This window comes from Pelobates fuscus, chromosome 10, assembly GCF_036172605.1.
Source record: "Pelobates fuscus isolate aPelFus1 chromosome 10, aPelFus1.pri, whole genome shotgun sequence".
Taxonomy (NCBI): domain Eukaryota; kingdom Metazoa; phylum Chordata; class Amphibia; order Anura; family Pelobatidae; genus Pelobates; species Pelobates fuscus.
The window spans coordinates 58,448,653-58,461,993 of NC_086326.1; the positions used below are offsets into that span (position 1 = coordinate 58,448,653).

General features: G+C 39.1%; 1 protein-coding gene across 1 annotated transcript in view; it reads left to right on the plus strand.

Annotated features, from left to right (window-relative positions):
- Positions 1 to 12,893, plus strand: part of CCDC6 (coiled-coil domain containing 6) — a 36,560-nt gene extending 23,667 nt beyond the window's left edge. The window contains exons 3-9 of the mRNA XM_063433986.1: positions 2,237 to 2,365; positions 7,166 to 7,269; positions 7,930 to 8,090; positions 8,598 to 8,754; positions 9,743 to 9,843; positions 11,334 to 11,458; positions 12,412 to 12,893. Of these exons, the coding sequence (XP_063290056.1) occupies positions 2,237 to 2,365; positions 7,166 to 7,269; positions 7,930 to 8,090; positions 8,598 to 8,754; positions 9,743 to 9,843; positions 11,334 to 11,458; positions 12,412 to 12,594 (960 nt within the window). The 3' untranslated portion in view covers positions 12,595 to 12,893. The remainder of the gene's footprint in view (positions 1 to 2,236; positions 2,366 to 7,165; positions 7,270 to 7,929; positions 8,091 to 8,597; positions 8,755 to 9,742; positions 9,844 to 11,333; positions 11,459 to 12,411) is intronic.
- Positions 12,894 to 13,341: the final 448 nt, after the last annotated feature.

Here is a 13,341-nt window from a genome sequence, read left to right on the forward strand (position 1 = left end):
GGCCTCCTTTGGGACCTGTCAGCGAGGTGCGGCTGAAACCCCTCTAGGCACACAGAGAATGAGGTCCAGATCTGAATTATCCTTTTAGTTTAGGGAGATCATAAGCAAATGCATTGCAATAAGAAACCGAGAACATGAGAGCGGGAAATATGAAATATTTTGAGAAACTCATTGGCTTGCCCTTTGGTTAGTTCCTGCTCGGGTATGAAAAATATTTTTGCTTTTAACTCTTATCGCACTTCATCTCAAGACATAGATCATGGCTGGGCAACCTTGCCTTCAAAAAAGTGTTCCAAAATGACTTTTAGCACTGTTGAAATAGCTTGTTATGGTTTTTGCCATTTAGTGCTTGTTTAGTGCATGGTCTGTAAATTAAATTTAACACGAACAGCTGATAGTTTTGTTTCTTAAAGCGGCACTGTCATGCCGAACTTACCTTTCCTCAATCTCTTCCTCTTCTCCCCCTCTCTCAGGATCTGTTCTTCTTTTCTTCCTGTCTTCTTTAGTTTTCTTTAAAATCATAAGACAAAGTAGGGACTCTTTGTCTTATGGAGGATTTCTCCGCTTGACCAGCTCAGACCAGCGGAGGAGCAAAGTGTGCTTCATTTCCGCTGGTCAGAGCAATTTTCCCATGATCCCTAGCTTTCCTCCCAGTTTCCTGTCAGTATTGCCGAACGTCCTGTCACTTAGACAGAACGCCGGCAAAACTGCCGAATTGCATCCTAACAGAATGAGCACTGTTTCTCCATTGGTGTTAGGATGCAATTCGGTACTTTGTTCGTATCGGAATTTCATTCTAATGAATGAAACTCCGATCCTATTCATTGCTGTGGCTGCATCTTGCAGCCGCTTAGTAGATAACTCTCTAATTCCCACGGTATCAGGGAGCTATCTACTAAAAGGCTGAAAGACCTAAATTGGTCTTTCAGACAAATGTACTAATACTAAGATTACTTAGTATTAGTAAATAATATGCCCCTACTCGCTATATCGCCACAGGCTGCTCACTGTTTAGTGGACATGCCCTACTCGCGGTATAGCGAGTAGGGGCATTGGGGAGATTTTAATCTCCCTTGTGCTATTATGGGGGTCATATTGACCCCCATAGAGTGAGAGGGGGACCTGGGGGGCTTATGAAGTGGTGGGGTGCTCTGCTCCCTGCCGCTTCTGTCTTTACATATTACAAGGAGGGAGCTGCACGCCGGTAGCTCCCTCCTTGTAATAAACTGAACGAACAAACGAACACTGATACTCAGTGTTAGTTTGTTCATCTTATTTTTTTTCTATTCATTCATTCGTCTGTCTGATGAATGAATAGATGAAATTCCCGTTCGCATGTCCAGGTGTTTCACTGGGCATGTGCGGGAATCTCACTGTCTGTGTAGTGTGGGCAGATGACGTGTCCCACAGGGACTTCACCTACCCACACAAAGATGGCGGCGCCCTGAATATAGATCGGGGCAGAAGATGAAGAATAAAAAATAGGTAATGTGGGGGGGCTTAGGGGCATTTGGGTGTGACTAGGGGGTCGATGGGATGTAGTGGAGGCGGGTTAAAAAAAAACAACGGGATTCGGCATGACAGTGCCGCTTTAATGCAGCCAGTTTGTAGCACTGAGTTGTAATTTTCAGCAGTTGTTATCCACAGAGATCTGTAATTTGAATCTTTCATATCACAAAAGCATAATGCATTTAAATGTACGGAAAAAAGAATCTTATTCATCTCTGAAGGGCTGAAATTTTGGTTGAAGTCAATTTATCCATTAGTGCTAAAGCAGTTTATAATGTAGTTATGTAATCTTTGACATTTTAATATGAAAGAGGTTGCAATACAAGGTCACTTTAATTTGCCAGCCTTTATGAATTAACAGTAGATTGTAGCATTTAGGCGCAACATGGAATACTTGGGCAACAGCTTGAGCCTCGATGCAGTCTTTGCTTAAAGGGATCCTATAGTGCCAGGAATGATGCTGGAGGTCCGTGAGGATGTCCAACGTCAGATAATGGACCAAGAGTCAATTTGGATTATGGAATTCCCTCTCGGGGCTGTCGGTTACACAGACACTGAGGGCAGACTTAGTTCTCTGGAGCTTCAATATTTTACATTGCAGCACTAAGTGCAAAAAGGTCACAGCACCCAGACTACTTCAGTTAGTTGAAGTGGTCTGGGTGCCTACAGTGTCCCTTTAATATTCGTAATAAGAAGAATAATATAAATATATTCTGTGTCCCTTTAGTTACAGCATGAAAAGGCTGAACTCGAACAGCACCTGGAGCAGGAACAAGAGTTTCAAGTGAATAAACTGATGAAGAAAATAAAGAAACTGGAAAATGATACCATCTCCAAACAGTTGACGCTAGAGCAGGTAAGAATTTGCATTTATGGTTTGCATAGTGCAGATGCGTTTTTAGGAAGTGTTTTGCGATCTTGGTCATGTTGGAGCGTTATAAGTGGTACAATGAGAAGTTGGTGATTGTTTTTCACGTTGGAAAAGTGTAATGTTTGTTGCATATTAAATACAAACTTCTAGATTTTACCACTAGGTGGAGACACAAACCTTGTTTTCAATTGGGTCTATGTCATTGTTTGTGTTGTAATGTTACCAGGCAGAGCTCAACATTTGAAGTCCTATATTACTAGCCAGGTCTGAAGTTACTTTGGAAAGTCTATGGCATACTAACCAGGGGAATTTCTATCAGTATGCTGTACGGACTACTTAGTCGTGACTGGCTTGAATCAAAAAAATCTGAGAATGGTGAATGGAAATTAAACACTAATATATGTTTGGGGAGAAATGTTCACGTCTGTCAAGTTCAACCCAAACACAACTTTCAATGGGCTTTAAAGCCATTGTGGCTCTATAGAATGCCGTAACGGCTTTGAGCTCTGGAGCTTCAAGAATACTTGCCTTCCTGACACTCCAGGCAGTCCTTCCACGGCAAATCAGACGCTCTGGGGCCATGTGATCGCACTCACAGAAATATTACATGGCAGGCATAGCTGCCTGCAGGGGGACTGCCTTCTGCCACCTACTGGTGGAAAAGTATATAAAAAATATTAAGCAAATATTTGTACATATATTTTTATGTATTATATATAGTATATATGTAACTTCATAGTTAGCGTATTTTAATATTGATATAATTACATATATTCATATTAAAATACACTTAGAATTAGCTAATATATCTATGTATGATAACAATAATAAAAAAATGTAAAATTAATATATACTCCTGGCATAGGTAAATAATGTGCCCGGTGCTGGTCAGGCAAATAGCATAGACAAACAGAGAATGACCGCACTCAGGGACTTGTAAATATCACTACCATCCTGATGAAAGCCCAAATATGGGGCTGAAATGTTTGATTTATTTTGAATATTAAAAGTTACGTTTTAGTAATATTTACAAGTCCCTGAGTGCGGTCTTTCTCTGTCACAATATATATTAATATATTACATATCAAGAGCTGTGGTGGGTAAAAAGGGGGGGATGAAAACCCTTTCCACCTGAAGTAAGTGGATACATTTCTAAAAATAAATGTTTTTAGCAATGTATTAACTACATCTATATATAAATAAATACAGATAATTGCAAATGTATATTCGTTATATATTTACATAAATAATTACATAAGTATACATGTAGAATTTAACTGCATATATATGTATATATTACAATTATACGTGTATATTTATGTACTCTTTTTTTACCATATTTATGTGATTTTATTAATTAAAATTTGAGGGCTGTGTCTGCCCACCCAGGCAGAAAGTCCAGAGAATTTAATTCACGCGCACTATATTTACCCTGTAACTTTCCAAAACACCATTAATGTACGGGGGAGGGGGGGAGGGGGGGAGGGGGGAAGGGTTTTGTTTTATTCAGGAGACTTCACTTAACACAAATATTAGTGCTTCAAAATGTTAAACTTTATTACAACGATAATATTTGTTTTCAGTGAAGTCTCCCGAGTAGAACAGTACCCCCCATGTACAGGTTTTATGGTGTTTTGGAAAGTTAGAGAGTGAAATATAAGGCTTGCATTTCAGTTTTTTCACCTTGAAATTTGCCAGATTTGTAATGTTGCCACTGAGACCATATGGTAGCCCAGGAATGAGAATGACCCCCCATGATGGCATACCATTTGCAAAAGTAGACAAACCAAGGTATGTTTTTTTGCATTTTTCACACAAAACCAAATATGAATGCTAACTTTGGCCAGTGTTTGTGACTGTAAGTGGCTACTAAAAATGACTGGACATACCCCATATTGAATACCCTGGGTTGTCTACCATTGCAAATGGTATGCCATCATGGGGGTAATTTTCATTCCTGGGCTACGATACGGTCTCAATGGCAGCATTACTAATCTGGCAAATTTCAATGTATATAAACTGAAAAATGGAACATGCTATATTTGACCCTGTAACTTTCCAAAACACCATTAAACCTGTTCATGGGGAGTACTGTTGTACTCGTGAGACTTTGCTCAATCCAAATATGTGTGTTTTATTGCAGTAAAAGTGAACAGTATTCTGAACTTCACTGTTAAAATGCCATGCAAAACTAAACAAAATTGAAAAAAAATCTCATCATATCTCTCACTCTTCTAGATTCTAATTATAATATTTTTATATATATATATATATATATATATATATATATATATATATATATATATATATATATATTTGATGTGAAATGAAAGCCCTGGTTCTCCTGAACAAAATGTTATATAATAAGTGTGGGTGCACTTAGTCTGAAAGAGGTGAATTACGGTTGAACAGACATAGCGCAAATTCCAGGTTTTGTTTAATGTTTTTGTTTTGATCAGAATTGACTCTGTCCTTAACCCCTTAAGGACACATGACATGTCTGACACGTCATGATTCCATTTTATTCCAGAAGTTTGGTCCTTAAGGGGTTAATAATATCTGATGTAAATACAGAAAATGTGGCATGGCTGAGTAAACCATGGCACATGATTACAGTTTATTTTGATTGCTTAAAGGACCACTATAGGCACCCGGACCACTTCAGCTTAATGAAGTGGTCTGGGTGCCAGGTCCATCTAGGGTTAACCCTGACTGCTGTAAACATAGCAGTTTCAACGAAACTGCTATGTGTACATATGGGTTAATCCAGCCTCTAGCTTCCACGCTTCTCACTGTGATTTTTCACAGTGTGAAGACGCCAGCGTCCATAGGAAAGCATTAAGAATGTGTGCCGCTCATTCAGCCAATGACGTCCCAAGAGAGTCCCCCGGCGCTGGAGAAAGGTAATATTTTAACCCCTTAACCCCTCTTAAGCCTGGCAGGACGGGGGCCATGAGGGTGTGACCTATTAATACTATAGTGCCAAGAAAACGAGTTTGTTTTCCTGGCACTATAGTGGTCCTTTACTTGTTATTAATTCTCCTGTAAAGGATCAGTCTAAACCCCTAAAGTATTTCACTTTATATAGCAATAGTGCTTTATAAGTTAACAGGATGACCTCTCTTTCTTACATTACAGAAGTGCTAATTTACAGAGAGATTGCTTCTTTATAGCACTCATAGGTTGCAGCGTCCTAGCTATCAGGGAATTGGAAAAGGGGTCTTCCTCGCGTATTGTCAGAGCTAAATTTGTATCCCCGGGAATCTTAACAGATGCAGTCAGTACTTGGCAATCCAATCAGCACATCACACCTACGAGCTTAGAGAAATGACGGAAACAGTGAGATTGCAAATCAGTTTTGATATTATTGGTATCTTCGGTACGTCACATTACACAGAATCCTCAAATATGTAGGACATTTATCAAAAGTTACTCATGATTACCAGACAGAACTTACATTTAACTTGGCATTGACATTTAACTTGGCATTGATAAGAAGGAAGCGAGTAATTAAAAATGAGGGTCAGCTTGACAGAGTTGCAGGTTTGTTTGTTCTCTAAAATAGTTACCGAACATTTACTGGGAAACATCTAGTACAAGGTTATTTGTACAAACAAATTAGTAATAAAATATCAGTTAAATAAGAAAATGGATGCGGAGTGCAAAGTTTGATTTTATCTTATCCCATATGCACTGGCTGGTCAAGGGGAGATGGGGGGGGGGAGGGGGGAGGGGGGGGGGTGGCAGAGAGCTCTTCTAAGCTACCAGTTAGTTTAGAGAGGACTTTTAATTTATTTTTAAAACTTAATTTTATTTTTATTTAACACCATAACCAAGATTTAGAGGGATGCAAATTGTGGGCTTTTCAGAGGCTTTTTGTCAGGGTTAAATGGGGAAGATTGCAGGAAAATGAATGATTCTAGTTTTGCTAGTGAGTGCTTAATTACAGGGCAGTGTTGAGCACTGAGGGGTTAATTGTGGGCCTTGTGGAAATCTAGTTTAGCTGTGGGAGCTGTTATTTGCAGGGTAATTAGTGGATAAGTGGGGGGGAGGGGGGGAGAGAGTGTTTATGGTGTGATTACTTGACTAAACCTGTCCCTTGTAGACGCCGCCATCTTGGTTGTGCAGCTCCTCTTCAACTCTTGGCACCAGGAGTTCACGTCATTGACAGCTGCAGGGATTGACACATAGGCTCCGCCTTGTATCAAGAAGTGTCAGGCAGAGGAGAAATACAGAGACAAAGTAGGCTTTACATTGTCTGTGTATCTCTTGGTTGGAATTTCAGTGAAATTCTAACACCGTCATAAGATTCTATCTTTATGAAATACTCATTTTTAATATGGGCGTGACATTGGCATTTGACTATCTTATTAAAACATTTATTAAAAAGAGAGAGAATAGCAATTAAGTTCCCAATAGAGCACTAGAAAGTAGTGTTAAAAAAGGTTTATAAATCAATGTAGATAGTTTACTGTAAATACACAAATGTTTAATTTTAAGCTGTAAGTTTTCCAAATTTGGCATACATTTCCTGACACTTTTATAATGATTTATTTGCCAGTTCTATTTAAATTTTTGGTTTTACTGCGATCTTATTATTTAAATTTTATTATTAAGTAATATTGTTTTTTGTAATTTATCACCACAAAGTTGTCAGATTTACATGATATTACGTGGTTTATAATTTAGAAAGCTCTTTGAACTCTGGCAAAGTATTGTTCTTCAATTTATTAGCACAGCATAAAGTGTGAGAAATTTCTAAATGAAATGTTTCTGTACATTTAGCTAAGACGTGAGAAAATTGATCTTGAAAACACCTTAGAACAAGAACAAGAAGCATTGGTAAATCGTCTCTGGAAGAGGATGGATAAGCTTGAAGCTGAAAAAAGGTTTGTTTGAAAAGAAATAAAAAAAATAAATTGTAATCCGATTTTGTCTGAAAATTCGAGCTGCCTTAACCCTTCGAATGCCCACACTACTGACACTCCCAGGATTAAGAGATCCTCTACGCCCCAAAAACAGTGAAGTTTATTTTAGAGTTATAGTAGTAGTAGTAGTAGTAGTGAGTCCAGTTATTTATATTTTTTATTTCTCAAACTGTTTTTGAGTGAGGTTTATCAAGAGTGGGGGGAGCTCAAACACTGGTAAGAACAGAGGGATTGCACCAAACCATTCCTTACGGTAGAAGGGATTTTAAAACTTGGTTGTTATGATTCTGGAATTTAATTAGCATCACTGGATACAGAAATTGGTTATAATTTGGTACACATCAGCTGCTCATCTCTCCCCCCCCTCCCCCCCTTCTCTTTATTTCTATCTCTCTTTTATATGTTTCTCTGGTACCTGCACCAAGAAATGGGATAGCACAGAGTTTAGTTTAATTGTCATTAGATCAAACTTTTATTATTTTAAATCAACATCTTCAATACAGGTTGAATGCAGTTTTTCTCCAAAGTTTTTAAATAACTGCTAAAAACATTTAAATCCGTATTATAATAATGTAATGTTATTTTCAATAACTTACATTTTTTTTTTATTTTAAATTCTAGAATTTTGCAGGAGAAATTAGACCAACCGGTTTCTGCTCCTCCTTCACCAAGAGATATTTCAATGGAAATAGATTCTCCGGAAAACATGATGAGACATATACGTTTCTTGAAGAATGAAGTAGAAAGACTAAAGAAGCAATTGAGAGCTGCTCAACTACAGCGTAAGTAAATACATTCCCTAAAAAAAAAAAATTCAGCCATGTAGGAGAGAGATCGCTCCAAAAATGCATTTAATATTTGCTAATTTTTTTGTTCTTGCAACTACTGTAAGCCCTCCCTGGTAAAGCCCAGATGATTCCCAATGAGAAGCCCTGCAGACAAATTGCACGTGTGACCAACCAGTCAAATACTCGATGATCTGTAGTAGTTTAACACCCTTACCTCTGATTTGAACTATAGTTTAGTTTAAAACAAGCAAGGATTGACAGCTGGGAGAGTCTGACAGATGTGTTTATAAAGGGGCTGATTTCTCTTGGAGATCCCAGGAAGAAGATGGTGGCGGCACTAGACTTAGAATGCTGGCTACTTTTCCTTCTAATGATAAGTTAAAAATCTTCCTCGTTGTTTTAAGCATGTCTTTTTCAATTTTCAAATCCAACTAAATCCCTCCCTCTAGTTAGCAGAACAGACATACAAAGTATAATTTTAAATATTAATATGCGTTTTAGACACAGAGAAAATGGCCCAATATTTGGAAGAAGAACGTCACATGAGGGAAGAGAATTTACGGCTTCAAAGGAAGCTACAGCGTGAGATGGAGAGAAGGGAAGCCCTCTGCCGACAGCTGTCAGAAAGCGAGTCCAGTTTAGAAATGGATGATGAAAGGTTTGTGTTGAGTGTCGTTTCTCCCCCCACTCCCCTTCCATTTCAGATTTATTTATTTCTTCTATATGGTCCCTTGACTCTCTTGTCATCAGGATTGCTGGAATGAGTGCCAACTTAGAATTTTGGACTCTTAGTCTAGCCATATACTTTTCTTATTAGAGATCATTTACTTATATTTCATTCCGGTCCAGCAGCCCCTTAACTTCCTGTGGTCCCATTCCGACCTCTTTTAGCCATCCCTTAACATTCTTCCCTTTTGTCGTCCTTGTGCCTCCACCCTTGCGTACACCTTGCAGCAGTGAGTACTTGTAAAAGAAGTCCATCAAAGCCAGCACCTTTTAAGGGCCTCATAGTTCATGTAAGTGTTTCTGCAGAAGGGCTGCAATGTCGGCAGTTAGTATGCAAAGTTTATTTTCATGCCTGTAACAACTTTCTACACATTTCAGTTGACAGTCCTGATTTCCTAAATATACATTGCCTGACTTCTGTATAAGTTCTTCTCTCAGATTGATATTCAGTATTTCTTTTAATGCATTGTGATAAACCCCTGTACCAATAATTAGCAAAAGAGAGAGAACGAAATCATAACATTCGGGACATTGGGATGCTCTATGCCAATAGGGACTCGCTGGGGAGTTGCCCGGTTGATGGCCAATGCAGGCATGTGTGCAATATATATCACTCCGCATTAATCTGTTTTCGGTCTCTATATGTTTGGCTTTATTTATTGTTTAATTTCCATTAATATATATATTTTTCTTTTTTTCTGGTTAAAAACCATGTGCTGAGCTCTACAGTGCTAGTGTTCTAAACATATATACCTGGACACTTCTGCTATGTGTATGCAATGCCCCAGTCGTCGTCTTGCTGAATTTTTTTTTCTGTTTTTAATAAATGTTAGATTTGCACTCAGATTTTATTACAAGACACTGAGGCTCATATTGCATAGATTAATTCTGCTAACACCTGTGTAACTGACTCTCTTTAGATATTTTAATGAAATGTCTGCTCAAGGATTAAGGCCACGCACTGTATCCAGTCCAATTCCCTACACGCCGTCACCAAGTTCAAGCCGGCCAATTTCACCTGGTAAGTTAATCTTCATTGGTGTGTGGAACAGCAAAAGTTGTAGAAAACATTAGCAGGAATTATAGTTTTTTTTTTCTCCCTTTCTTTTTCATGTTATTTTTATGTATATTACAAATGTATATTTGTAATAAAGGTTGCTATAAGTATACATCCGTAAGCAAGAACTACTGGTGATGCAGCCCTAAAGGGCTAAGTTTGCCATAGGCATTGTAACTTTCCCGGCCATGCTAGCTGACCCCCGATCATTTCACGTTGCCTTACAGGACAGAGAAGCAGAGTGCCGCAGGGAGGCTCATCAGAGCCAGACCGGGGCTTACCAGTGTCACTGATTGTTTTTAGTGTGTACTACTGACCTGGGCTGTTAATAATGCCGGTGGAGACATAAATAGGAGTAGGAGGGAGAGCTGGACTTTTAGAAAAGCCGGTCAGTCTCTCTCTCTCTGCGTCCATGGCACAGCAGTCTGCAGAAGGGACTAAGTTAGAGAAGAGAAGTGGAGACTAAGAGACCATGCATGGGCTTTGGGGATCTAGCTGGCTGTCACTACAGGTTAGTGATGATTCACCAGCAAAGTAGGGAGCCCAGCCAACACTAAGGCAGTTACTACTACTACTGCTGCTAGTCTAATAGTAGTACGGTAGTATCCTTCACTAGTTTCTCATAGTGGGGGGGATGAAGGGGAGTTGGACTTGGCCAGACACAGGTTACTGCTGAGCTTGTCATACTGTGAAGTTGCCCTTTTCACTCGTTTCCCAATGCATGTATATGTGCGCGCACACACACCCTGCACATACTATACATATTAATTTCATTTGAAAGTCTGCAAAATGTAACTTATGCTCTTGTTAAAGAGTATAACATTCCATCTATATGTTGTGATAGCAAATGTATAGATTGGGAGAAAAACCTAGAAAGGTATTTTTTTCCCCACTTGTTAATCAATGGATTCTATATTGAAAAATTGAAAGACGGAAAGCAAAAGAGACTTCCCCTGGAAGGTTCTACTGCTCTACAAGCATAGCAACCACAAGGCATATTCTATGGAAACTCCCTATGCAAGTGTGATTGGCACTGGCTGGGACTGTTCAGACACATAACAGGAGGTGTGCCCTGTTTGAGGAAGTGGTGCAGTAGGTGGAGCACAGACAGACCTCTGGTAAGAACGTGGTGTTGCTGGATTGGAGGGTTGGGTGAGTCATGACAGATTAACTTTTGTAGTTTATGGTGCATATATGCTGTTCCTGACAATGTTCAACTATAGGGGTGCTATCGGCCTGCCAAACCACTAGAGGCAGATCCTCTTAAGACCTTTGAAAGGATTTCATTCGGTATCACGCATGTTGTTGTGATGATGAACATGGCTAATGTTTTTGTGTTTTTCCTTATCAAGATCTGGGTGTCAGATGTTAGTCCCATGTAGAGTTTATTCACCCTAGTAGATATCTTAATGTTTTTTTTTTGTTTTTGTTTTTTTACCCCCTCATTTTTTTAGGTTTGTCATACGCAAGTCACACAGTTGGGTTCACGCCCCCTACGTCCCTAACCAGAGCGGGGATGTCCTATTTTAATACTCCAGGTTTACATGTGCAGCACATGGGATCGACCCATGGTATCACTGTAAGTATTAAACCCAACAAAACTGCACATAATCTGCCTCTCAGAATAGATTACAGTAAAACACCTATTGTAATTATGAATGTGTTCGGGATTAAGGATAAATAGACTCCATTTTCAGACATGGTATTTTTCCTTGACCAAGCAAACTGGCTTTAGAACTGTACTTGGAAAAATGACTTTAACCCCTTAAGGACCAAACTTCTGGAATAAAAGGGAATCACGACATGTCACACATGGCATGTGTCCTTAAGGGTTTAAGCACGTGGCTGCTCTTAGTTGTAACCTCATAAATAAGATGTATTTTGTTTGCATGCTCAAATCCTTAAGGTTTTTGCGCCACAAAATTAATATTTTGTAGAACTGCTTTAAATTTACAACCTGGCTGGTGACAGGGAAACTATGTGATGCAGATCCCTAACACCAGGGGTTCCCAACCCGGACCTCAAGTACCCCCTACCAGTCCAGGATTTAGGGATTACCCTGTTTTTAGAAAGGGGGGAAAAAAAAAAAAACTTCAGACAAAACACCTTCAGACAACTTCAGACAAGACACAACTGGGTAATCCCTAAATCCTGGGCTGGTAGGGGGTACTTGAGGACTGGGTTGGGAACCAGTGCCTTTTAGTTGTTCAGTGGTTTTACTACCGGTAGCATTAAGAACATTATAAGACAGGGTGGAAAGTGGTCATTATTAGTCTTCTCATAAATATTATCTTTCTATAAATAAAAACGTGGAAAGGTGGTGAAATTGCTTTTCCTTCGTTAGGAAGAAGAAAAATGACACGCGTTTTATATTGCTTTTTCTATGTACGTGCCGTTAAAATGCCCAGTTAGATTTATGACTTTGGTTGCCTAGTAGGACAAGCAAATTAATAAATATACAATTATATTAACTTGTCTTTATCTAGAAAATACCATCTCCTATAACTGTTGTCTTAAAATTTGTTTTGACAGAGACCTTCTCCCAGGAGAAGCAACAGCCCTGATAAGTTCAAACGTCCCACGCCACCTCCATCTCCGAACACTCAAACTCCAGTACAGCCTCCTCCGCCACCACCTCCTCCAGCACAACCTGCAGCTCCGCCTCCTGCGTCTCAGTCTGCCACTTCCCACAATTCAGTGCATCCTCAGCCCTAGTGCATGTCCTCTGCATTTTGAGTTGGACTCGTAACATGGAACAGTTTACTTTAAAAGCCAAAGGCTTATCTGTCATTTGGATTTGACTTTATTTGCACTGAGGTTACATTGGCTTCACTGTTTAATTGTGTTTGTAAATGTTTGTCTAAAAATACAGCCAGTGTTGTGCGTCTACAATGTTAACTTCCCGACACAGATCCCTATCCATGTTTACTGAGGCTACGTGTACGTTCCTACTCTGGCTGGAATATTTGCTACTTGATATTGAGCAGATCCGAATTATTAAAGGGTAAATCATGCTGCTCGAGTGCTTACTTTCAAGGCTTTTTTTAAGTTAAACTAATAAAAGGGATACCTCTTTTGTTTTGTTTATTCCCCTTCCCAAGACTTTGCGTTAGCTTTATAAAGCATGTTGGAATATATATATATATTTTTTTTATGGTATCCCAAGCATACCGTAAATAATCACTACATATGAGTTAAAGCAATTATGGAAAGGAGATGAAAAACAGCGGCCCATCTGCATTGTGAAAAATAAAACCCAAAACATTCATTAGAATAGAGTGACATGAAGCCAATTGTGCTTAGCGTGGGCCAGTTAATCAAGAGAGCAGCATGCTTCATTGCAAAGCCTATAAATGCACTGTGTTAAATGTAGAAAATAATGTGCTACAAAGGATACATTTCTGGCTTTATTGAGGTTGGGCGTGGGGGAGATATTCAGTGCCTGTAATTCACTTACATTTT